The sequence below is a fragment of the Ovis canadensis genome, chromosome 3 (assembly GCF_042477335.2).
Source record: "Ovis canadensis isolate MfBH-ARS-UI-01 breed Bighorn chromosome 3, ARS-UI_OviCan_v2, whole genome shotgun sequence".
NCBI lineage: Eukaryota > Metazoa > Chordata > Mammalia > Artiodactyla > Bovidae > Ovis > Ovis canadensis.
The window spans coordinates 182,877,296-182,901,749 of NC_091247.1; the positions used below are offsets into that span (position 1 = coordinate 182,877,296).

The 24,454-nt window shown below is 45.1% G+C and overlaps 1 protein-coding gene across 2 annotated transcripts in view; it reads right to left on the bottom strand.

Moving 5' to 3' along the window:
• SYN3 (synapsin III) overlaps nt 1-24,454 on the bottom strand; it is a 490,317-nt gene that overhangs the window by 420,120 nt on the left and 45,743 nt on the right. For both annotated transcript variants that reach the window (XM_069585265.1, XM_069585264.1), the window contains exon 3: nt 13,892-13,949. In XM_069585265.1, coding sequence (XP_069441366.1) covers nt 13,892-13,949 — 58 coding nt within the window. The remainder of the gene's footprint in view (nt 1-13,891; nt 13,950-24,454) is intronic.

Here is a 24,454-nt window from a genome sequence, read left to right on the forward strand (position 1 = left end):
GTAAATATTTGTAGGTTGAATAAAGATATTGTCCATGTTCTCTATAAGCCCAGAGACTGGAGGGAGTGACAGGCAGGTGAACAACTAATTTCAGAGTAATCTGGTAAATGGAATGATAGAAATATGCATGAGGTATGTGACAGCACAGTCAAGAGGCACCTCACCTTCCTTGGACAGAAGCAGCTCAGGCGAAGCAGAATAGAAATAATGCCTGAGCTAAACCTTGAGGAAAGGCAGGCAGGGCTCACTTGCAGAGGACCCTGTAGGCAAGTTTGCAGCCCACAGAACAAGTCTCATGGACAAGCCAGTCCTTACACAGAAGAAGAAATTCACCAAGTTTTTTTTCAGATTTTTACTTCTCCAGATACACCTTCCCAAGTAAAACAGCGTCTGGAGTCAAACTGTGAATTCCAGCTCTGCCATGTGTAAGCTGTGCAGCCTTCAGTGAGCCACCCAACCTCTCTTAGCCCTAGTTTCCTCATCTGCAGAATGGGGGAACTTATAGCATCTGCTCTTCATAGAGTAGTGATGAAGATAAAGAAACTAATCTGTATGATGTACTCAGCATGTGCCCGGCACTTAGTGAGCGTGTGATTAGACACTGGTTATTTTCACTAATCCCTTCTGAGTCCAGACTACACAGCTGTCATGTACATGACAATACCATCTGTGGAAATTATCTCATGTTACCCTCTAAACTCCCTGAGAGAAGTGACCCAAGACTTCCCTTAGGTTCAGCTTAGGTTGAATTCTACTCTAAAGGAAGCAGTGCCTTATGAAAGCTCCCTATGTGATGTTAAATATACATACTGTAGGACATATAAGCTCATTCTCAGATACCAGCTTCTCCTCTGTTTCCCAGGGTCTAGAAAAGACAGCCACACTGGATATGATCCAAAAGAAGCCATTTCAAAGCATGTGTCCTGTTTATGTGTCGGCCACACTCCCCACCTCAGGAGATTCTGGTCAGGGTGGGCTGGGAGATTCCTTAGATAATCTAATAGATTAGTTTCCAGTTTAGCATAACAGCTAGACAGATTTCTGCAGTGAAGTCATCCAAGTCAATTAAAAGGCATTTTTTCCTGCTGTGAGTTCAGAAGTCCCTTTGGTTTGTTCCAACTTTCTGGGATGTTTCATAATAGGTTCCACCCTGGGTTAATTAATAACCCTTGATTCCTACTGAAATGCAAAGACTGAAATCCTGTGTGCAAGTACATCCGGGCAGGGGCTGTTGGCAGGGCTGGGGTGAACCCAGCAGGGCTCCTCTCATCAGGGAGTGAGCCAGACCCCAAACAGTAGAGATGACAGCAGAGCTGGCAGCAAACGTAAAGAGTGGCTGAGCAAAAGCTGAAGGTCAAAGCTGGAGAAGTGGTGTGGGGAGGGAGAGCATAAGCAGTTGAAATCACGAGGCCAGAGATTCAGCAGGTTGGGAATAAGCCGGAATGCAGGTGTGAAATGGGTCAGAGCAAGTGGCCAGGACTAAGTTGGTGAATAAGATGAGGTTGACGGTGGTCGCTTTAATGTGATGCCAGCTCAAAGACATCCTGCGGGTTTGGTTCCATCCTCTCCGTTTTAAGGAAAACAGGTTATCCCTTCTATTCTCAAATACAAGTTACAGGTATGAGAATGAAGCTCAATGGGCTAAAGAACACCAAGTCAGGGACACACACGCATTTCATGAAGTTCTTTCCATGAACCTCCTCCCCAAGCATAATATTCCAGGATAAGATGTTTTTTTTCACCCAATCGAGAGCGGAATGTCCCTGCCTCCAGTCTCATGCCAGCCAGCCTATCTTCTAAAACCACTATCAGCATGTGCATCCTAAAATGAAAACATAATTGTACTACTCCATGGTATAAAAAGTCCAAGAAATATGTCTCACTCCCCTGGGACACAATTCAATTTCTAACCGCACACATTGCCATACAAAGCCCACCATGAATAGAGATTGCTTTCTTTCTCAGCTTCATCTCCCACCACCCTTTTGAGTGCAACCTCGACTCTGGTCATTTCCCTGACATGTAACAAACTGAAATTTCAAACATACTCTTCAGTGGGAAAGCTTGAATACCTGACTACCTCACTACCCTATGTGCACAACTGTACCCTTCCTGTCCTGACACTTGGCTAATTCTTGCCCCCAAGCCTCTGTGAAGTCTCTCCTAAGAGTGTTCCCGGACAAGGCTGACGATCCCTCCCTCTTCTGTGCTCCACCATGCTTTGTATGATCTCTGTGTCAGCAAACATCCCAGTGTACAATAGCCACCGCCCTCACTGTTTATTTTCCACCAGAAGGAGAACCCTTTGAGAGTGGAGAGCTCTGTCATTAAGGCCACATACAAAGCATGTGCTCAGTGTTTCTTGAACGAAGGGGCAGGTTAAGATACGGCGTTTTATTTACTTTCTTATTACACATTCCTTAAGAAATTAAAGGGCTTATTACTTTCTCCTTCTCAGACGGTAAAGCATCTGCCTGCAATGCAGGAGACCTGGGTTCGATCCCTGGGTTGGGAAGATCCCCTGGAGAAGGAAATGGCAACCCACTCCAGTACTCTTGCCTGGAAAATTCCATGGACAGAGGAGCCTGGCAGGCTACAGTCCATGGGATCGCAGAGTCGGCCTCAACTGAGTGACTTCACTTTGTATTTTATACTTTTTCAGAACCTCTACTTGATCTCCATTGGAGTCTCATCTATCTATTAATACAATATTGGGCTTCCCTGGTGGCTCAGATGGTAAAGAATCTGCCTGAGGTGCAGGAGACACAGGTTCTATCCCCTGGGTTGGAAAGATCCCCTGGAAGAGAGCATAGGAACCCACTCCAGTATTCTGGCCTGGAAAATTTAATGGACAGTGGAGTCTGGAGGGCTACAGTCCACACGGTCACAAAGAGGCAGACACGACTGAGTGACTAACACTTTTACTTTCAATATGATATTAAGAGGGGACAGGACAGATGTTGATGGAGTGGGTGGCAGTTAGGAAGGGTAAATTACAGAACTTGGCAGGCACAGGCTAAGGAGTTATGAGCAGCAATTCCCAGTGCAGAAGATGGACCTGCTTTCATGCCCATGGCTCCTTTCTTCTCATCACTGGTTAAGGTATAGTCACACCAGGAAGAATCATCCAACTGGCAAAGCAGTCCTGGTTGCACTTAGAATCAGCAGGGTTCTCCAACCATGGTATCAACACTCCCCCTACTGTAGCTCCTTCACTGACCATCAGCTGTTATCAGCTGTTGCTCACCCCCACCCCCCACTCTTGAAGAAGAAAGCCTCTTACAGGTAAATGTGGAAAATATAAACTTCAGAGTTAGAAAATCAGAATAATTTTTTTCCCTATTAAAACCATCAGTTCAGTTCAGCTGCTCAGTCATGTCCAACTCTTTGCAACACCATGGACTGCAGCACTCCAGGCTTCCCTGTCCATCACCAACACCCGGAGCTTGCTCAAACTCATGTCCTTTGAGTCAGTGATGCCATCTATCCATCTCATCTTCTGTTGTCCCCTTCTCCTCCAGCCTTCAATCCTTCCCAGCATCAGGGGCTTTTCCAGTGAGTCAGTTCTTTATATCAGGTGGCCAAAGTATTGGAGTTTCAGCTTCAACATCAGTCCTTCCAATGAACATTCAGGACTGATTTCCTTTAGGATTGACTGATTGATCTCCTTGCAATCCAAGGAACTCTCAAGAGTCTTCTCCAACACCACAGTCCAAAAGCATCAATTCTTTGGCACTCAGCTTTCTTCATAGTCAACTCTCACATCCATCAGAAGTGACCGAGAGTTTCTTCAAAGGGTAAGACAAAAGATAACGCTGGAGAAAATGTAGTAGGAAAATCAATGACATGGGAGATGGAAGCCCAGGGTCTCCCTATTTTGAACTCCAACCATAATCTGATGCACACGCTAGGAATAGTCCCTTGCCCTCTGTGAACCTCTGGATTAGATGATCTCAAAGTCCCTTTTTGACTCCACCCTTCTATGACTATATCATGTCATCCATTCACTCACCGATACTCCCAACATTCGCTGAACACTTTGACCAGGACCTGTGCTGCCTGCTATCAAGGAAAACCTAGAAGTTTATACCAGGTGTCAATTGAATGCCGTGTATCAATGGGAAATAATATTGGAGATATATATATATATATATATATATATATATATATATGCACATGTGCATGCATGGTAAGTCACTTAATTCATGTCCAACTCTGTGAAAACCCAATGGACTGTAGCCCACCAGGCTCCTCTGTCCATGGGATTCTCCAGGTAAGAATTCTGTGAGTGGGTTGCCATACTCTCCTCCAGAGGATCTCCTGACCCAGGGACTGAACCTGTGCCTGCGTCTCTTAGATCTCCTGCGTTGGCAGGAGGGTTCTTTTACCCCTAGCATCACCTGGGAAGCCCATATATGTGTGTGTGTGTATGTGTATAAATAATAAAAACACAGATATAAACATGACATGCATATACGTCTGATTCCTCAACTACACAGCTAAGTTCTCTACAGAATGGATTATATTCTTTCCATTTCTGAATAATCCCACATACTGACACCTAGAAACTACTCAAGTGACATGTGATCAATGATGTGAAGGCGGCTGTAAAAACAACTACTAACACTTACGCAGCACCTTCTGGATGCCAGGATATGCTCTGCGTTTTTCACATGTGATAATTTATTTCATTCTCATAACAACGCTATAGATATATATCCTTGTTGTTATTGTTATTTCCATGTTACATATGAGAAAAATGAGACACACAGAAGTCAAATTACTTGCTTAAGGTCACTTAGGCTGAGATTCCAACCCAGGAGGTCTGGTTCCAGAGTCTGAGCTATTAACACTATTAATGTAATCTAAAAATATACAGCTACACTTAAAGACAAACAGTAACCCTTGGGGGAGAAAAAAGAACAAACAAAATTGTTAACAGGGGAACAATGCAGCAATAAGCCAGAAACATCAAATGATGAGTCAGAGCCATCAGGGTCAGTCGGGAAAGGAGGAGTCTTTTGCTGGAAGAACATCTCATAAGAGCCTGTTAATTTATCCAGCAGATCAAACGAGTAGGGTGAGATAGGAAGCAATGGTGGAGTGACGTGCTCAAAGAACCTGAGCAAGGAGAGGAAAGGCAAAGAACTTGAAGAAGGCAAATTCAAGATCCAACATATTTAAGCTGATAGATATACTTTGGTAAAGAATCTGCCTGCAATGCAGGAGACCTGGGTTTGATTCCTGGTTCGGGAAGGTCTCCTGGAGAAGGGAATGGCTACCCACTCCAGTATTCTTGCCTGGTGAATTCTATGGACAGAGGAGCCTGATGGGCTACAGTCTGTGGGGTCACAAAGAGTTGGATATGACTGAGTGACAAACACGTTCTATTTTGGTTAAGAATGAGGACCCTGGACTTGGCTGAAACTGGTTTCCAATCCCTAGATCCCCACATTCTTACTAGCTGTGTGACTCTGCTTGGGCACTTTATTTAAACTCTCTGAGTCTCAGTTTCCTCAGTGACAGGCATATTGTGCAGGTTAAATGCATTAACACAGAGGAAGGCTGTAACGTGGCTTCTAGCATACAGTCCCCGCTCAAGATGTTTGCTACTATCACCATGATTATTGTTTCTCCATTTCTCTATTGTCTTCCTAAGTCGGTGAGCCTAAAGGTAGACCAAGGGTGGTAATAAATCCACATCAATCAATGTTATGGTTAAGTAGAGAAACACTTGCTCCTCTAATGAGTTATGTTTCAGTTAATAGCCCTAGTGTCCCACCTGCTTTTTTTCTTTATTCCTCCAGCTGTTTCTTAAATTTGAAAAGGAAAAAAAACCTCCATGGAGACCTGCACGCTTTTAAAAATAATACAAAACAGAACGTCTGAGGTCAGGGTGAGCCAAGCCAAACAAATAAATCTTGCAGGATTGTGTTAACAAAACAAGGCTTAGTGGATCAGAGCGGGTAGAGTTCTTGCCGGATTCAGCCCTGCAGAGAAATACCAAGCTCTGGTGAATTTCAAACACAAGGAGGTCAAATATGATGATCAAATGATGAAGCACTTCAGAGTTCAGCATCGATGCTTGGGCTAGAACCAGGAGAGCGTTCTGTGCATGGTGGTCTCCAGAATCCACGAGGCATGTAAAGTCCTAGAAATTCAGACCCAAAGGGCCTTATAGATCATTTGTATCACCACTGTAGAGGGCAATTTGTCAATATCTATCAGAGTTATAAATGTCCTGGGAGTCAGACTCTGAGATGAACATTAGCCCACGAGAAGTTCATTGGGGAGAACTTTGGGGGACCACCACTGGAAGGGAAGAAAGGCAAGGAGGCGGGACAGGGCAGAGAGAGCAGCTGGGCTGCACTGCCATCTCAGCAGATGCTTCCACCAACTCCACAGGGAACTCTGAAGCTGGGGTGGCCCTTCAGAGTTGTCTCAAATTGGGATAAAGGAGCTAGGTCTTTGCTCCCTGTGCCAGCCAAGGTCACAGGAGATGCACCCTTGGGCAAGGCAGCACTTTCCACCTGAGTGAGGCACAGAATGAGGGCTGACAACTGAGGGCTGTCTTCTGGTATCAGTTCCAGCAGCCGGGGGAAAGTCCTTCATTCTTCGAGGTACATTATAGCAAGCACTACGTGCAATACATTCATAACCACTTTTTCTATTCTAGATAGGAATCCTGGGGGCATACAAACAGATGCTTCAAATGACATAGGTTTAGCATTGTTTATAATAGTAAAGTTACGGAAAATAAATGATGGTATATTCAAATAACAGCCCCTCAGCAATCATTAATGAGAATGAGGCAGCTCTGCACAAACTTTCAAGGAATAAACTCTAAGATACACTGAACCTACAGGGTATGTGTGGATGGACTGCACTGCTCATTTGTTGATTGCCACTCAGCCCCACACCCATCCTATCCTCTTCTGCACTACGGGGGCTGAACGCCTATTTCTACACTTCCCGGGTTCTTTTGACACACTGTGCTGTGTAGCCTGCCAGGCTTCTCAGTCCATAGGGATTCTCCAGGCAAGAATACTGGAGTGGGTTGCCATGCCCTTCTCCAGGGGATCTTCCCAACCCAGGGATCAAACCCAGGTCTCCTGCACTGCAGGCAGATTCTTTACCATCTGAGCCACCAGGGAAGCCCTTTGACACATAATTACAGCTAATTTCTACCAATTTCTTACCATTCAGATAAGAGTTGAGGTTAGGAAGATGGTGGCAACAAAGCTTTGCCAACAGCAGTAGCGGTTAAAGCAGGCTGGTGGCAATTCCTCCAGCATCAGGGGGATTCAGGCTCATGTTCCCACTGGCAATAGTGGCAGCTCTAGCCGTGGCAGTGGTAACAGTGAATGCAGGACTGCTGCAACTCTGGGCAATAAGAGTTCCCCCTTTGACCCATCTGGAGTCAAACTTCCATATTTAATACTACTCTGAATACAGTTCTTTATGGTTTTTTCTGATCAACTGCCATCTATGACAAACTATGACATCTATGACAACCTAGACAACATATTAAAAAGCAGAGACTTTACTTTGCCAAAAAAGGTGCATCTAGTCAAAGCTATGGTGTTTTCAGTAGTCACGTATGGATGTGAGAGTTGAACTATAAAGAAACCTGAGCACCAAAGAATTGATGCTTTTGGACTGTGATGTTGGAGAAGACTCTTGAAAGTCCCTTGGACTGCAAGGAGATCAAACCAGTCAATCCTCAAGGAAATCAGTCCTGAATATTCATTGGAAGGACTGATGTTGAAGCTGAAACTCCAGTGCTTCGGCCACCTGATACAAAGAACTGACTCACTGGAAAAGACCCTGATGCTCAGAAAGATTGAAGGCAGGAAGGGAAGGGGGGACAACAGAAGATGAGATGGTTGGATGGCATCACTGACTCTATGGACATGAGTTTGAGCAAGCTCCGGGTGTTGGTGATGGACAGGGAAGCCTGGTGTGCTGTAGTCCATGGGGTCGCAAAGAGTTGGACATGACTGAGCAACTGAACTGAACTGAACCATCTATGAAAAGCAAAGGAAAACAAACACAAATGTGTATTTGATTACTGCATTTAAAATTTCTCTGGAAAGTTGCCTAAGGAACAAGTTATAATGGTTAAATGAACTGGCCAATAACCAGTTAAATGATTAGTCAAAAGAGAAGTAGATTGGTAAGGGCAGTAGGGTTAGAGGCAGACGTTTCACCAGATACCATTTTTTGCCTTTTTAATTTTTGACTATTTAAACATATTACTTTTATGCAAAAAAATAAGAAAAAATAATGAAAGTAGTATCTGATTAGGTACATACATTTCCTGCGAAATATTTCCCAAATTAACCATCTAGTTTCTGCCAGAGCATGTCCAACACAGGGACCCCCTACCCACCAAAAGAATGTGGTCCATTCATCATTACTCGGCATTGCTGAACAATGTTTGTTTATACCAAGTTGAAGTCCATCTTTTTGTATAATTGTACCATTAGCCTGAATTCTAATCCCAGTGAAACAATATAGGCTGGTGGTTCAGCACACATGCAGATGAAACCTGGGTCCAAATTCCTCCATCACTCATTTCAAGCAGAATGTTTAACCTTTCTGAGCCTTAGTTTCTTCATCTGCCAAATAGGGAGAGCCCTCATACTCATCTCAAAGTGCTGCGGTAAGGCTGGAATAAGGTTATGCATACAAAATCATTTAACCAATACATCTGGTTATTGTTCTTGGTATCTGCAACAAATGGCAGAAAAATGCAGTGGATAAGAGGACTCTGAATTTAGACTGTCTAGGTTCAAGAACAGGTTCCTGCCAATTACAAATCAGGCAACCTTGAGAAAGCCCTCTTATTCCGCCTGAGCCTGTTTCTGTAAGATAGAGACAATGATAGTGCCCATCTAAACAGCAAAAAGCATTTATCCTTACCTTCTAAGTATTAATACTCAACATATGGTAGCTCTAACTCTTTTCAACCACTCATTCAGGTGGTGAATATTTGCAGAGAGTACAATGAGTTCTTCCAAAGGCTCTCTTCTCCGGACTAAGCGTCTCCAGTTCCTTACACTGATCTCCTTTGCGTCTCTCGCTGCAGCCACTCTCTTTGTGAGGCATTCCAGGCTGCCTCTATCTCCTCCAGGTGTGATGGTACAACTGGGTCTCTCACTGGAGTCTGGCTAAAATAATGAGAGTGTGTGTATGCCATCACTTTCCTGAATTCTAAATGCTGTACTTTGATGATGCAGCCTGATAATGCATCAGGTTTTGAGAGAGTAACAACCATAACCACAGTTGTTTCAGTCACTAAGTTTTGCCCGACTCTTTTGCCACCCCATGGACTATATATAGCCCACTAGGTTCCTCTGTCCATGGGATTTCCCAGGCAAGAATATTGGAGTGGGTTGTCATTTCCTTCTCCAGAGGATCTTCCCAACCCAGAGATAAAACCCACATCTTTTGCATTGGCTGGCAGATGCTTTACCACTGAGCCACCAGGGAAGCCCATAACTATAGTTACTAAGCTCTTAATATACATGTCAGAAACTATGCCAAGCATATGACTTATACTGACTAATTCACTCCACATATTAACTCTAGGGGGTAGAAATTATTATCCTCATTTTTCATATGAAAAAGCTAATACTTAGTGATGCTATAAGTGGAAGGTCAACCCAGCTAAAATATGATGGAGCTGAGACTCCATCCCCAGTATATCTTATCCTAGAGTCACAATCCTAACTTCCACACCATACTTCTCACAAATATTAAGAATTTGTTTAACTCAAATTTTAGGTCTTGTTTTCTCCTCATGAGATGTTAATAAGTTAAGTCTCCCCAGTCCTGCTCCTCTTCCGCTGAGCTTTTGCATAGGATCTTATATTGTATCCTTACTCAGTTGGATCATATCAAATTTAATCCAGCATACTCTCTCTCCCATTAACTTCAAGTCACCAGCAAATGTAATTCGATAAATCACAGTTGAGAAGAAGATGTAGAACACAGCCAAGGGCAGAGCTGTTTGGTAAAGTGTTAGATGTTTTTCCCTCAAGGTGAACTACTATCAAGTAGTCATTTCTTAGTGGGGGTCATGTCCAACCTGTTACCAAGCCACAAAACTGAATTAACTAACATGCAACCTCCACTTCTCTATCTCACTGACAATTATTTCTTGAAATATAACACAGCTTTATGACAATATCTACAGTTAGGGTCTACTCTAAGAAGGACTGCCCCAGAAAGAATTGTGGATGGTCGGCTGAAGTAGGTATGAAAATATGTACATGATATATATACATGATGGTCTTGAGTGCTTAGATTTTTTTAAGGGAGAAATTCCATCTTTGCTTCCAGCAGACAAAGTTGAGGAAATATAAAAAGAGGAGAAGATGAACAGGACTTCAACCAACAGCCTTCCCTAGGATCCATATGCATCTACCAAAGCCCATCTCAACTCCAATATCATGCAAGGACAGGATTCCAAAGGAGCCACAGGCATTCCTACGTAAATCAGAGGAGAAGGGTCTTCACCTTCTCCTGCCTTTCTTTCCATCTGCTGGAGCAACGCACTGCCACTTAGGCTTTGGTACCTCTGTTAACACCGAGGAAAGACTATTATAATTTTGGTCTTTTTATTAACGAAGAATGAAGTCCAAGGCTCTGCACCACCAAGTACTAGCCCGCTAGTCTCAGAACTTTGAGTCTACTTTATATTAATCCATTCATCAACCTCACTGCTGAGTCCCACAGAGGGGTGACTTGTACCTGTGGAGAAAGAGATCCTTTGCCTCAAATATAAACAGAGGAGAGCTTGACATGCCAGCCACCCTGGCCGGAACCTCTCAGGCCCTGCGAGGACACTGCTGAGAGGCCCTGCAGAGCCAACAGGGCATTCTGGGTAATGGGATGCAACATGAGGCAGTTTCCCCCACTGGCCTCCCCAGGGTTTCTTGATTCCTGGCTCTGCAAAAGCTGAGGCAAACAGTTTTTGAACTGGGGGGAAGAGGGTGGAGAGAAGGGGCGGAGGCTTCCTCTAGGCCAACCACAACTAACTCATTTGCTCTGTCCAGCAAAACCCAGACAGTGCAATTATCTGGTTAATTTGGCCCTTAGTTGGGAGACAGAATTCCAAAATGTGAGGCCAGCTCAGACTAAACAGTGGCTTCCATCCTAAGACTTCTCCTAAGTGCTAAAGGATGCATGTGAGATTCCTGGGGGTTGCTTATGTGACCCACCCATCGATCCAGATGGGAAAAGACAAACAATTCAGACTCTAGGATGAGTTAAGGAAGGCATATCTTCCAGGGAAAAATGCCCAAATGACTGCTAATTGGCCTCTTGGCTAATCTGCCTTCTGATTGCCACAGAGGAAGATGACGAGAAATCAAGATGACTCTAAATTAGCCAACTTCTCCAGTGTGGCTGTAGCCTTCAGAGGTTGGCTGAGTGTCCCCAGGGTCCTAGGTGAGCTATTCTTAGGACAACTCTCTCTGATGCTCCTGCTTACAGATTTACACCCATAAGTTGGGCCAGAAGCAGCATTGAGATAAAGGGCAAAATTAAAACATGCTCCTGGGGTTTCACAAATGGAGTGAGACAGCTAGCAACTGAGCGTTTACCAGATGGTTTATGGAAAACTTGGATTTTTGAGGGAAGATTAAAGAACAGCAATTTATCTCTGCTGGAGACTGACAAGCAGACTGGAATCTGTGGAATCCATCAGTTAGTCATCCTGCAAATATTTGCTTCCGCTCTAGTATGTGCCAGGCCCTGTGTTATTTAACAGAATGAGATCCAAACAGTCATGGTCCCTACCCTCATGCAAATAATACCACACCTAAATACATGGTTGAAAACTCAGATTAGGGCTAGAAAGGAAAAACTGGGGTGCTAGGTAAAGGAATGACCAGGTTTCCTGACTTAGATTGCGGTGGGAGGGCTCAAATAAAGAATGTCCGAGAAAAGAATTTTAAAGCTAACACTTTTAAAACTTTGTTTTTTCAGAAAGATCAGCCTGGTTTTAGTACAAAAAATAAATTGGAAGTGGATGAAAATATGAACTTAGGAGGCTGTTGATTATGAAGACAGGATGAGAGCTGATGATGGTTCAGCCAAGGAATTGGCAATGGGAACACAGAAGAATGGATGGACCAGAGGGATGTGGGGCGTGGCGTCTGTAGCATGTGGTGAACAGGTGTAATGGTGGAGGGAAAAGGAGGCAGCCAGGAGACTGTGCAGTTTCTAGCTAAGATGCCAGGTAGATGGTAGAGAGAGAATTTGGGAGGATGAATAGGTTAGGGCCAGGGGAAGACGGTGTCCTCAATCATTCCACACCCCGAGCTTCCACTCTCCTTACCTCTGCTCTCGCTGATTTAGTCTCCTCACTCTTCCTGTTGCCATCTCCACTTGTTGAAATCCTAGCCATTCTTTACAATTCATTTAAAATACTACCCCCTCCTTGAAGTCACTCGGACTCCTCCAAATAGCTGTGGCTTCTGGTGCCCACACACTGAGTTTGGATCTCTCTTTCCTGGATTCCACTTGTGTTGGGTTTTGTGAAGACTTATCCTGCCTCCCCTCCTAGACCACAAGTTATTTGGGACAGCACCTCTGCTTCTCTGTCCTTGTTCTGCACATGTGAGCTAGCTAGCATAGTAGATGTTTGACAAATATTTGTCAAGTTAACAAAAATAACCCACTCTTTGCCATGGAAGGAAAACCAGTAGACACTGGACTGACTTGAAAGCCACAGGATCAAATTGAAATTCAAGCTGTAGGTGTTTTAATATTAAGCCAAGTCAAATTTGATGCTCAAAAAGCTTTCTGTTCCTCCAACACATCAAACTCAAAAAGAGTGCTGGAAAAGTCACATCCTTCGATTTTTCTACGGTGCTTTTCTGAGTTCATCCTACTGAAAGAACCTTTTCCATCTTATTGCTTGCCTTTGATGATGAGGATGATGATAAACGGGTAACATCTACTAAGTGTTCCTGTATGCCCTGTGCTGGTCTAAGTACTTTCTTGGACTAACTCATTCGATCCTCTTGGCTACCCTATCAAGCTGATGGTCTACTCCAGTGGTAGATGAAGAAACTGAATTTCAGGGCGCTTAAGTGTTGTTGAACTAATGTCACAAAGTTAGTTGGGACTGGAACCAAGAGTTGAGCTCCAGAGGCCATGCTCTGATGTGCTCTCCTAAGGCCAAGCACAGTGCTTGGCATTGAGTTGGTCCCCAGCAAGTGTTCAGTGAACGAAGGGGAGGAGTCCTAGAGCTGGAGGCCACAAACTCTGGTCCTAATTCTACAGCTGACTTCCACTATAACCTTAGGCAAGTCTGTGCTTTTTCTCCCTATAAAATAAAGTGTGTGGATGTTGATACTAGTGGTAATAACAAGAGCCAGTAGTCGAGATTCTAATCTCTTTTGAGGCTTTAAATAATTTAATCCCAAGGAAAATGAAACACAGAAAGACTCACTTGCCCAATACCTAGAAAACGAGAGAGTCAGGATTCAAACCCATTGTGCGCCTACACTGTGCTTCCAAAGAGACACCTCAGGGACCATGGTGGGGAACAGAGGGAGGTGGAACAGAATGGAGCAGACTTTTGGGCTCTCTCTGCCTATTTCCATCAGAGAAAGCTCTATGTGTCTCTATTTGTCAGAATGGGCCCTACTTGAGATTCCTCTTGAATAAAGGTTCTGCTGCTAAAACTGAAAGGTTGAAAACTATTGGACTAAATGATTCTGGAATTTAAGACATCTTCCAGGTAAAAGCCAGGAGTTTTCTGGCAATCCTTACTCATTATAGTTTCAGAAGATGGGGCCAAGTACGCTCCTGGGAACAGCTCTGCCTATAGAAAAGATCATGGTGATAGCACTAAAGACTAGCTCCAACCTACCTGTTCCACTCGGATCTCAATCTCTCCATTCACCTTCTTTCCATGGAAATACTTGGCCCTGTGAAGGAGAGGAAGAAATCTACTGAGTAAGGATACCAGTTGCTTCACTCTTTCCTCCCTTCTTCCAAAGGCCTTACCCCCAGAGGTGCATGTCCAGACACATTCCCCACCTTCCTGCTCTCTCCCACCTAGATGGATGATTTTCTCATTACTTATATGTTATCACATGGGAAAGGGAAAGAGTACAGGATGGGAGGATTGGAGACTCAGGTTTCGGTTCTGCCAAGTCACTTTACAACTCTGTGTCTCTGCTTTATCCTCTGTAAAAGGGAGATATTAATGTCTGCATAATATATTTATAAACATTATTTTAAGGATCAAAAGAAATAAAGAGTCCTACACAAATAAATAATGCAGAATTATTTTATTAGGTAGACCCTATGTGACCTGTAAATGACTTATTACTTTGCTCTATCCATCCACTCCTTTATTTGTCCATCTCTCCAATGAAGCAGACCTCATCTGCCCCTTTGTCCATCTAACCACCCTCCCATCATCTTTCCTATACACCCCTGCTTCTGTCTCCCCATCAGCAGTAAATGGCATCCCATCTGCCCATCACTCAAAGCAAAAACACAGACTTCATTCTTATCACCTCCTTCTCTCTATATATCGCCATGGGTTCTACATACTAATTATTTCTCAAATCCATCCACTTGGCCATTTTCTCTAAAAGCATCCGAATCTTGACCTTAGTCATCTCTTTTCTCATATAAATTCTCTCTTCATGCTCTAATTTTGTATCACAGCCCTTACTGTAATTCCTTATAGTTAGTAACTGGGTTCATGCTTGTTTCCCATTGAACTATAATACAATTCCTCCAGGCTAGGAACAATCCGTCTTACTCATCGTTCTATTTCCAACATGTACCAGAGTACTGATACACAGTACGAGCTCAATTTATATATGCTGAAAGAATAAATGACTGAAGAGATAGATGAAGGAAAAAAAGATACTTTTGAGTACTCACTTTGTGCCCCAACACTGTGCTATACTCTTAACCTACAGCCCTTCTCATTTAACACTTAAAACCACCACCATGAGGTGGGTATTATTATTTCCATTCCATAAATAAGGAAACCGAAACCCAGAGAGATGAAATACTTTGCCTAAGTGGCTTGAATCCTGGACTTTCACTGTCAGATCAATGCTTTTTCTCAGCCCTGAAAAACAGCAGCAAATGTTGAGGTGCTCCTGGGTTTAGATGACCTCCCACAAAGCAGAAGTAATACAAGTTTCCATTGGCTCTTTTTGGTTGTTGGTCTGATGAAACCAAGAGCTCTTAGTGACTTGCTGAAACCTGAGCACTGTGTTGAACATTTCCATAGACCTTCTCTGGGGCACACACAGCTATTTGCTCCCAATCCCAATTCTCTTCTCTGCCCACAGAGACAACTTTTATAGACTGGCACCAAGAAATATATCAATATATCCCAGCTTTCCATTCAGCTAGGTATAACCACAAGTTGTTCAGTTGCTCAGTCCTGTCTGACTCTTTGTGACCCCATGGACTGTAGCACACCAGGCTTCCCTGTCCTTCACCATCCCCCAGAACTTGCTCAAACTCATGTTCATTGAGTCAGTGATGCCATCCAACCATCTCGTCCTCTGCCATCCCCTTCTCCTCTCACCTTCAATCTTTCCCAGCATCAGGGTCTTTTTAAATGACTAAGCATTTACATCAGGCAACCAAAGTATTGGAGTTTCAGCCTCAGCATTAGTCCTTCCAATGAATTTTCAGGGTTGATTTCCTTTAGGATTGACAGATTGGCTCTCCTTGCAGTCCAAGGGACTCTCAAGAGTTTTCTCCAACACCACAGCTCGAAAGCCTCAATTCTTTGGTGCTCAGCCTTCTTTATGGTATGACCACATGCTTGAGCTCTTATCAGTAGTGTTATATCCAAGAATCTTCTTAGTTTCTTTTCTGTTCTTTTCCCTGGAACATTGATGTTCCCATCTCTTTTCAACCTTCCACTTATGAAAGAATCCTTCTACAAATGCTCTGACCAAGTTGCTCCTGAATTCTATCTACACTTAGCCAATTTCAGTGGAATTCATCTCTCTTCAAGACTGCCTGAATCACAGACTGACAGCTCTAGTATTAATACCACTTTTTCTTACAGTGTTGACAGGCTTAGACGTCAAATGGATAGAACTTTATGGGAACAGGAGTTGTCAGTGTGACTTTAAAAAACAAGATTTTGTTTTTTTCTCCCAGGATGGTCTTCCAAAAAATGTGTGTTTGACCAGCCTCGTGCAAAGGGAAACTTTTCACATTATTTGTCAATTTTATCACGAATAAAGGTAATGTTGGCAAACTCCAGACACTGGGATAAGCCCACCTCTAATATTTGTAGAGCATGGGGCCAAAGAACAAATGGAAGTCTATGTATCATATGCCCAACATTTAAAATTGATAAAGGTGGCAAACATTTAAATAAAACATGCCCGTCTCTTCCTTCCTTGCACAATACAATTTCATAATGATCATAATGGTCAGAACTTGAACTTCTCAGGACCCACAAACATCTTACCCTCTTGGGGGTTATAGAATGGAATTACACTCCGCCTCACTTTGATCTGCCCCCTCAGAGATGAGAGATTGGTGATGATAATAAATAGGCGACGTTGATACAGAAGCCTTACAAATAGCTCTGAAAAGAAGAGAGGTGAAAAGCAAAGGAGAAAAGGAAAGATATAAACATCTGAATGCAGAGTTCCAAAGAATAGCAAGAAGAGATAAGAAAGCCTTCTTCAGCGATCAACGCAAAGAAATAGAGGAAAACAACAGAATGGGAAAGACTAGAGATCTCTTCAAGAAAATTAGAGATACCAAGGGAACATTTCATGCAAAGATGGGCTTGATAAAGGACAGAAATGGTATGGACCTAACAGAAGCAGAAGATATTAAGAAGAGGTGGCAAGAATACATGGAAGAACTGTACAAAAAAGATCTTCACAACCCAGATAATCAGGATGATGTGATCACTAATCTAGAGCCAGACATCTTGGAATGTGAAGTCAAGTGGGCCTTAGAAAGCATCACTACGAACAAAGCTAGTGGAGGTGATGGAATTCCAATTGAGCTGTTTCAAATCCTGAAAGATGATGCTATGAAAGTGCTACACTCAATATGCCAGCACATTTGGAAAACTCAGCAGTGGCCACAGGACTGGAAAAGGTCAGTTTTCATTCCAATTCCAAAGAAAGGCAATGCCGAAGAATGCTCAAACTACCGCACAATTGCACTCATCTCACATGCTGGTAAAGTAATGCTCAAAATTCTCCAAGCCAGCCTTCAGCAATACGTGAACCGTGAACTCCCTGATGTTCAAGCTCGTTTTAGAAAAGGCAGAGGAACCAGAGATCAAATTGCCAACATCAACTGGATCATGGAAAAAGCAAGAGGGTTCCAGAAAAACATCTATTTCTGCTTTATTGACTATGCCATAGCCTTTGACTGTGTGGATCACAATAAACTGTGGAAAATTCTGAAAGAGATGGGAATACCAGACCACCTGACCTGCCTCTTGAGAAACCTGTATGCAGGTCAGGAAGCAACAGTTAGAACTGGACATGGAACAACAGACTGGTTTCAAATAGGAACAGGAGTACGTCAAGGCTGTATATTGTCACCCTGCTTATTTAACTTATATGCAGAGTACATCATGAGAAACGCTGGACTAGAAGAAGCACAAGCTGGAATCAAGATTGCCTGGAGAAATATCAATAATCTCAGATATGCAGATGACACCACCCTTATGGCAGAAAGTGAAGAGGAACTAAAAAGCCTCTTGATGAAAGTGAAAGAGGAGAGCGAAAAAGTTGGCTTAAAGCTCAACATTCAGACAATGAAGATCATGGCATCTGGTCCCATCACTTCATGGGAAATAGATGGGGAAACAGTGGAAACAGTGTCAGACTTTATTCTTTAGGGTTCCAAAATCACTGCAGATGGTGACTGCAGCCATGAAACTAAAAGACGCTTACTCCTTGGGAGAAAAGTTATGACCAACCTAGATAGCATATTCAAAAGCAGGGACATTACTTTGCCAACAAAGGTCCGCCTAGTCAAGGCTATGGTTTTTCCTGTGGTCATGTATGGATGTGAGAGTTGGACTGTGAAGAAGGCTGAGCGCCGAAGAATTGATGCTTTTGAACTGTGGTGTTGGAGAAGACTCTTGAGAGTCCCTTGGACTGCAAGGAGATCCAACCAGTCCATTCTGAAGGAGATCAGTCCTGGGATTTCTTTGGAAGGAATGATGCTAAAGCTGAAGCTCCAGTACTTTGGCCACCTCAAGAGAAGAGCTGACTCATTGGAAAAGACTCTGATGCTGGGAGGGATTGGGGGCAGGAGGAGAAGGGGACGACCGAGGATGAGATGGCTGGATGGGATCACTGACTCGATGGACATGAGTCTGAGTGAACTCCGGGAGATGGTGATGGACAGGGAGGCCTGGTGTGCTGCGATTCATGGCGTCTCAAAGAGTCGGACACGACTGAGCGACTGAACTGAACTGAACTGATACAGAAGGCTTGCAAGCCCTTCGCATCCCTCCTCCTGTTGTACTGGCCCCAGCGATCAAGCGGGAGGGCTGGGACCAGCTCCCATAGGTTCAGTCACACAGAGCCTCTAAGCAAGCAGCAACGGTGAGTTAGATCTTGTGCTCTAAGAGTTTCAGGACTCAGTCTAGACCCTCTATGCTCCTTCACGATGTAGACCCTGTTGACCTATGACCCATTTTTTCTCTGGTTTTCTGCCCACCTGTTGGACACGCTCAACTTTCTGCAATTCCTGTGCTTTTATGAGTCTGAGCCTGTGCAGTTCTCTCCTCCTCTGCTTGTTCACCTCTTTCTCATGTTCCAAGATCCCTGACCACTGTTTCCTTGAAAGCATCCCCCCAACGAGACTGGGTTAGGTGTCCCTCCTCTGGGTCCCCACGGGGTGCTATACTTAACCACCACACAACAAATATCATTCTGGTTGGAATTACACATCCCCTGTCCCCATACACCTAGTCTAGGAGCTCCTGGAAACCCGAAACTGTGTCTCAAAGCTCACTGCATCTCTCGTATCCGGCACGACGTGCCAGGGCACAGGCACATGTTTAAGGAATGCTTGCTGACTGGGTAAATGAATAATGTTTCCTGGGATAGCCCAAGGGGCAGCTCGCGCTCCAGGTGCTCTGCTGCCATCTACTGGTACAACGGTGTAACACAACACTTACAAATCCCCACGTGGAGTCCCCTTTCAGCGTCCCACTCGCACAGGATTCTAACTCTTAGCTCGGAACCCAGAGCACGCAGCACTACACCACCACCACCCAAACAGCTCTGGCCTCCACCGGCCTCACCTTCTCAGGAGAAACACTTGTTTTGCCCATCTCTGGAATGTTCACCGCAGGGCCTGCCAGACAACTCAGGCTGAAGCTGAGGGTCAGGCGGTCCATCCCCCTGCCTGGCCCGGAGTCAGAAGTCTGTCTCCTGACAGGCCACACAGACTGCTGCCTCCTTGCCTGGGGCTCATTCAGGCTTGAGCTGCCTCTGAACAGTTCCGTCTGGCAGAGGAAGGGGTAGGGCTGGTCTGGAATTCTAGATGCCTTGGGGGCTGGGGTTGCTGCCTGTGTAATTGCCTGGCTGTCTGACCTCAGGTAGAATGGATGACCCCACTGTGCCTGAGGGCTCTGCCTCCCTAAACGCAGACCTCTTCCAAAGGCCCTAATACGTTTATTCTCATAATGAGTTTTCTGAGTCCGCAGGCCAATCAGTCAAGGCCTTGGCCTTGGGAAGGAGGTGGGGGAAGCTCTTGATTCTACAAAGCTTCCACCTCTGTGGGTGGTCTCATATTTTACTGCCACATCAGAGGCACCAGGAAGGAGAATATTATAAAACCAGTGCCGCCTGGGGTGGGAAATCCCTAGTTTGGGGAGGCGGGATGTGGTGTGTGTGAGAGAGATTTATGGGGAGCGATACAGAGCTCTTTCATGGCTGCAGCAGCAGCAGAAGGAAGAGGAGAATTAGCACAAACAGGATCCACCTGTGCACAAGCAGCACCCTTCTAATAAATCCGTCTGGGATGTAAAGTCAGTGTGGCTCGGCCCTGGCGGTGCCCTTCCCAGGGATGAGGGGTCAGGAAAGTTCCCAGGCACACTAGAGTCTATCAGGGGAGGAGTGGGGGGAGAGCGAAGGCAGGATCTGGCCCTAGAAACTGATTTTCACATTTCTGATAAAACATGTCAGTTGCTGATTTGTGGCCTGGACAGAAACTGGGGGAGATGGATGATGGATCACATAGGAGAACTCTGAAGGTGGACACACTCAGGGTTTTCCAGTTAGCAAGATAAAGAGGCTAACATGATAGGTTGGATGGATGGAGGTGTGACAAAAGCAGGGCCTCTGAACATGGAGTTCTAACTCAGAGATCCAATTCCGTTGTTGCTCAGTTGCTCAGTCATGTCTGATTCTTTGTGACCCCGTGGACAGCAGCACGCTAGGTCTCCCTGTTCCTCACCATCTCCTGGAGTTTGCTCAAACTCATGTCCATTGAGTTGGTGATGCCATCCAACCACCTCATCCTCTGTCGCCCTCTTCCCTCCTGCCTTCAATTTCTCCCAGCATCAGGGTCTTTTCCAGTGAGTTGGCTCTTTGCATCAAGTGGCCAATTCTAGTTCCATTATTTACTCCCAGGAACAGCTAACCCTCCTGCTCCCCTCCCACTGTCAGAGGGGACCCTCCAGTGATGGGGCAACCTCACTGTACCTCTTTGCAAGTGGAAGGGCTCCAGGGAACTGGAAAGGGGAGGGGCTCTCTGAGAGTGACAAGGGCCCCTGCATCTGTACAAGGATCTGTGAAGGTAAGGAAAGGAGACCCACTAGGGCCTCTGACAGAAAATGGGGAAGGAGATCTCTGTGGAGGTCTGCTCACAATTCACATCATTTATCCACTATTCACTGAGCCTTGTAAGGACTGGACACCCTACTAGGTATGGGGTGAAAGGCTGATACAGTCCCTGCTCTTGTGGAGCTAGCATTCTCTTGGAAAAGTCAGGAAACTAACCAGGTGAAAAGGAAGTGATGAATACGATGAACAAGGTGGTACAGGGTAGGATGTGGGGAGCAGGGAGATCTGATCCAGGAAGTCAGGGAAGCCTTCTTTGGAAGATACTCAACACAGTTGTACTAACCATCTACTTGTGCCAGAGCCTGCAGGCTCTAAAGAAACAGCAATGAAGAGAACTCAGTGCTTGGCCTCAGGGGGTTTACTATCCAATAGGAGGGAGAGACTCATAAAGTACAATGACCACACAGGACATTAGCTCTAAGACCAGGTCAGCCCACTGAAAGAGACCCAGCCCAGTTTAAGAGCCTAAGACTGCTTCCCGGGTAAAGTGACCCCGTTCATCAATTTATCCATCTATCCATCCACCCATTCATCCATCCATCTGATGTTTGGTACCTATCCTTTGCCAGTATCAAGGGCTGCAAAGATGGCTCTGAGAAGGTCTGAAGAGTGTGTATATGTGTGAAAGGCACACAAGGGCAAAAGAGTTAGGCAGGTACTGGTGGTACTCGGGGGGCCAATGCATCCTCCTGGGGCATGTCCCTCAATGTGCAGGAAAAATGAGCGACGGGCACGGAGCAGAAGACCTGGATTTGAAATGGCAGCTCTGGTACCTGCTACATGATTTTGAATAAGCCTCCGCTCCCATATCTGAAGGGTGAGGATGGGAAGATCTACCCACAGGGTCATGAGGATAAAATGAGCATGCAGATTTGAAGGCCTCTGGGAACCTGCCAAAAATGTGCCAGCAAGTGGTTGCTCTCTGGTGAGCTGCTGGTGTGGATTTCACCCTCCAGGTAAAGAGGTGGGTGAGCACTGCTAGCATTAGAACTAGCTGGTCCTCTCCAGCTCTGCTATTTACTTCCTAGCACTGCCTCAGACAAACATCAACCTTTCCAAGCACTAGTCTCATCTGCAAAAATAAGCACATCACTCTGTCTGCCATTAGGCCCCACGAATGCTATCCCTGACACATGGCAGATGTTTATGTTCATCTCTTTCCCTCCTGTCGTTCAAGAGGTGGGCATGTACGTGAGGAAGTGACAATCATTCAGAGGAAGGGGGCAGTATCTTCATTACTCTAAAAGGATCTCCAGCTTCATATCAAGCATGATGGAAACCTGCCTTGGCTACCCTCTGGGAGCTCCTCTTTCTCCCCAGCACCAGCCTTTAAGGCGAATAAAATTGTCAGCCACCCACTCACTCTGACAGCAGGGATTATGCTAGAATGTTACCTCCCAATCCCTAGCCCTCTTCTCTCCAGAGACACAACACTGTGTCATCCTCACTCCCACAGAATTCTGAAAGTCCACAGCCTTCATTTCACAAGAACAGTTCACATTTAGAAGGCTAAGCTGTTCCCCCAGCAAACATTTAAAGAGCATCTATCACGAACTCATTAACAGATGCTTATCTATTAAGATGCTTTCGAATTGTGGTGCTCCAGAAGACTCTTGAGAGTCCCTTGGACTGGAAGGAGATCAAACCAGTCACTTCTAAAGGAAATCAACTCTGAATATTCATTAGAAGGACTGATGCTAAAGGTGAAGTTCCAATAATTTGGCCTCCTGATGGGAAGAGCTGACTCATTGGAAAAGACCCTGATGCTGGGAAAGAGTGAAGGCAAGAGGAGAAGGGGCTGGCAGAGGATGAGATGGTTAGATAGCATCACTGACTCAATGGACATGAATTTGAGCAAACTCATGGGAAAGAGTGAAGGACAGAGGAGCCTGGTGTGCCGCAGCCCAAAGGGTCACAAAGAGTCAGAAACAACTTAGTGACTAAACAGCAACACTAAGGGCTCAACCTGGCAAAATGCCCATGAAAATGATGACACGCTGAAAGGTAATTCACACCAAGGTGTAAGTGACTTATATCTGATCATCTCTAAAAGGGGTTTAGATGGTATGAGGAGGATGAGAAGAAGGGAACCATGAGAATATTAAGTGTTTGATGGTTGTGTGAGGCCTGTCAAGGTGAGAAGGACAAGGCACAGAAGGAGAAGCCTAAGAGAAGTTACTTTCCCTCCACTTCCCTCCTTCCACGTATTCCACCAATTACCCACCCATCTGCTTACCCATCCATCCCTCCATCTCTCTAAGTGAAGTCACCTGGTCGTGTCCGACTCTTTGCGACCCCATGGACTGTAACCTACCAGACTCCTCTGTCCATGGGATTTGTCAGGCAAGAGTATTAGAGTGGGTTGCCATTTCCTTCTTGAGGGGATCTTCCTGACCGAGGGATCAAACCCGGGTCTCCTGCATTGCAGGCAGACGCTTTATTGTCTGAGCCAGCAGGGAAGTATTCCATCTCTCTATCCAGGCTCTACTATGTGCCTAGCACTGTGCTAGTCCCTAGGAATTATACTGAACAAAACAACCCCCTGCCATCCTGGTGCTCCTGGTCTAGTCAGGAGACAGGCCCAGATGAAGGATATTTACTGACTCCTCTCTTCCTCAGAAATTACTAACTGGCAAACCTCATGGAGTCCACAGTCTTATTTTGTTGGACTTACATTATATACTTTTGACTTTAAAACAGAGAATTCATTTTTCAATAATTCAGACTTCTGGCTCCCCCTGAAAATCAATAACTGAGCATCACGAGACCTGTATTTCCACATGGCAAAAGCTGGCCGAGAGGATGGCAGCTGTTGCCTGCAGCTGGGGCGTCAGTTCTCATGCCCAACAGTCCCCATGGCTCCCTGTTGTCTCTCTGCAGCCTGTGTCAAGTGGCAGAGGCATTTGTCATACAGCCTGGGCTGCTGTCTTCCTTACAGCAGGGAAATATTTCTCTGCGCCTTTGCCTTTTCCTGGCACCTGCCCCTTCACTCACCGACCACCTTGCCTCCTGTAAGCAGCTGCACAAGCAACCCCTAATTTAACTAATTCCATTATGAAGATGGCAATTAGCTCAGTGAAAATCTTCAGGAAGCCCACACCACTGCCCTTCCTCCAAACTCAGGTTTGGAGGTCAGCAAAATGGATACAAAGCACTGTCCCCTCTCTCTTGCCATCACAGACAGACTCCCTCCTACTGAGGAAACACATCCCATGCAGGCTTACACAGGCCCCAGGAGGAAAGACATTCTGCAGTGAGACTGATGTCTGCCCAGTGACCTGCCTCCCCAGGGCAAGGCTGTAGCCAGGCAGGTGAAGTCTGGAGGAACAGGAACAGCTATTGCTAGGAGAGCCCATGGCATCTGAGGGACTTCTCTTAAAGAGGAGGACCTAGGCAAGAAAATCACATTTTGAAGAATGAGGAAAGACTCAGAAGTTGGACAGTGGAATTATCCAGAAAAAAGGCAGGGCAATGGCAGGAAAAATGACTGAGACATAAAAGCAGAGAGAGGAAAATGAGAAGTTTCAGGTCTGAGACTCTTTTTAAGGGCTTGCAGGCTGGCCCCTTCAGAGTCTGAGCCTCTTCTGCATTATTCCTCCCAA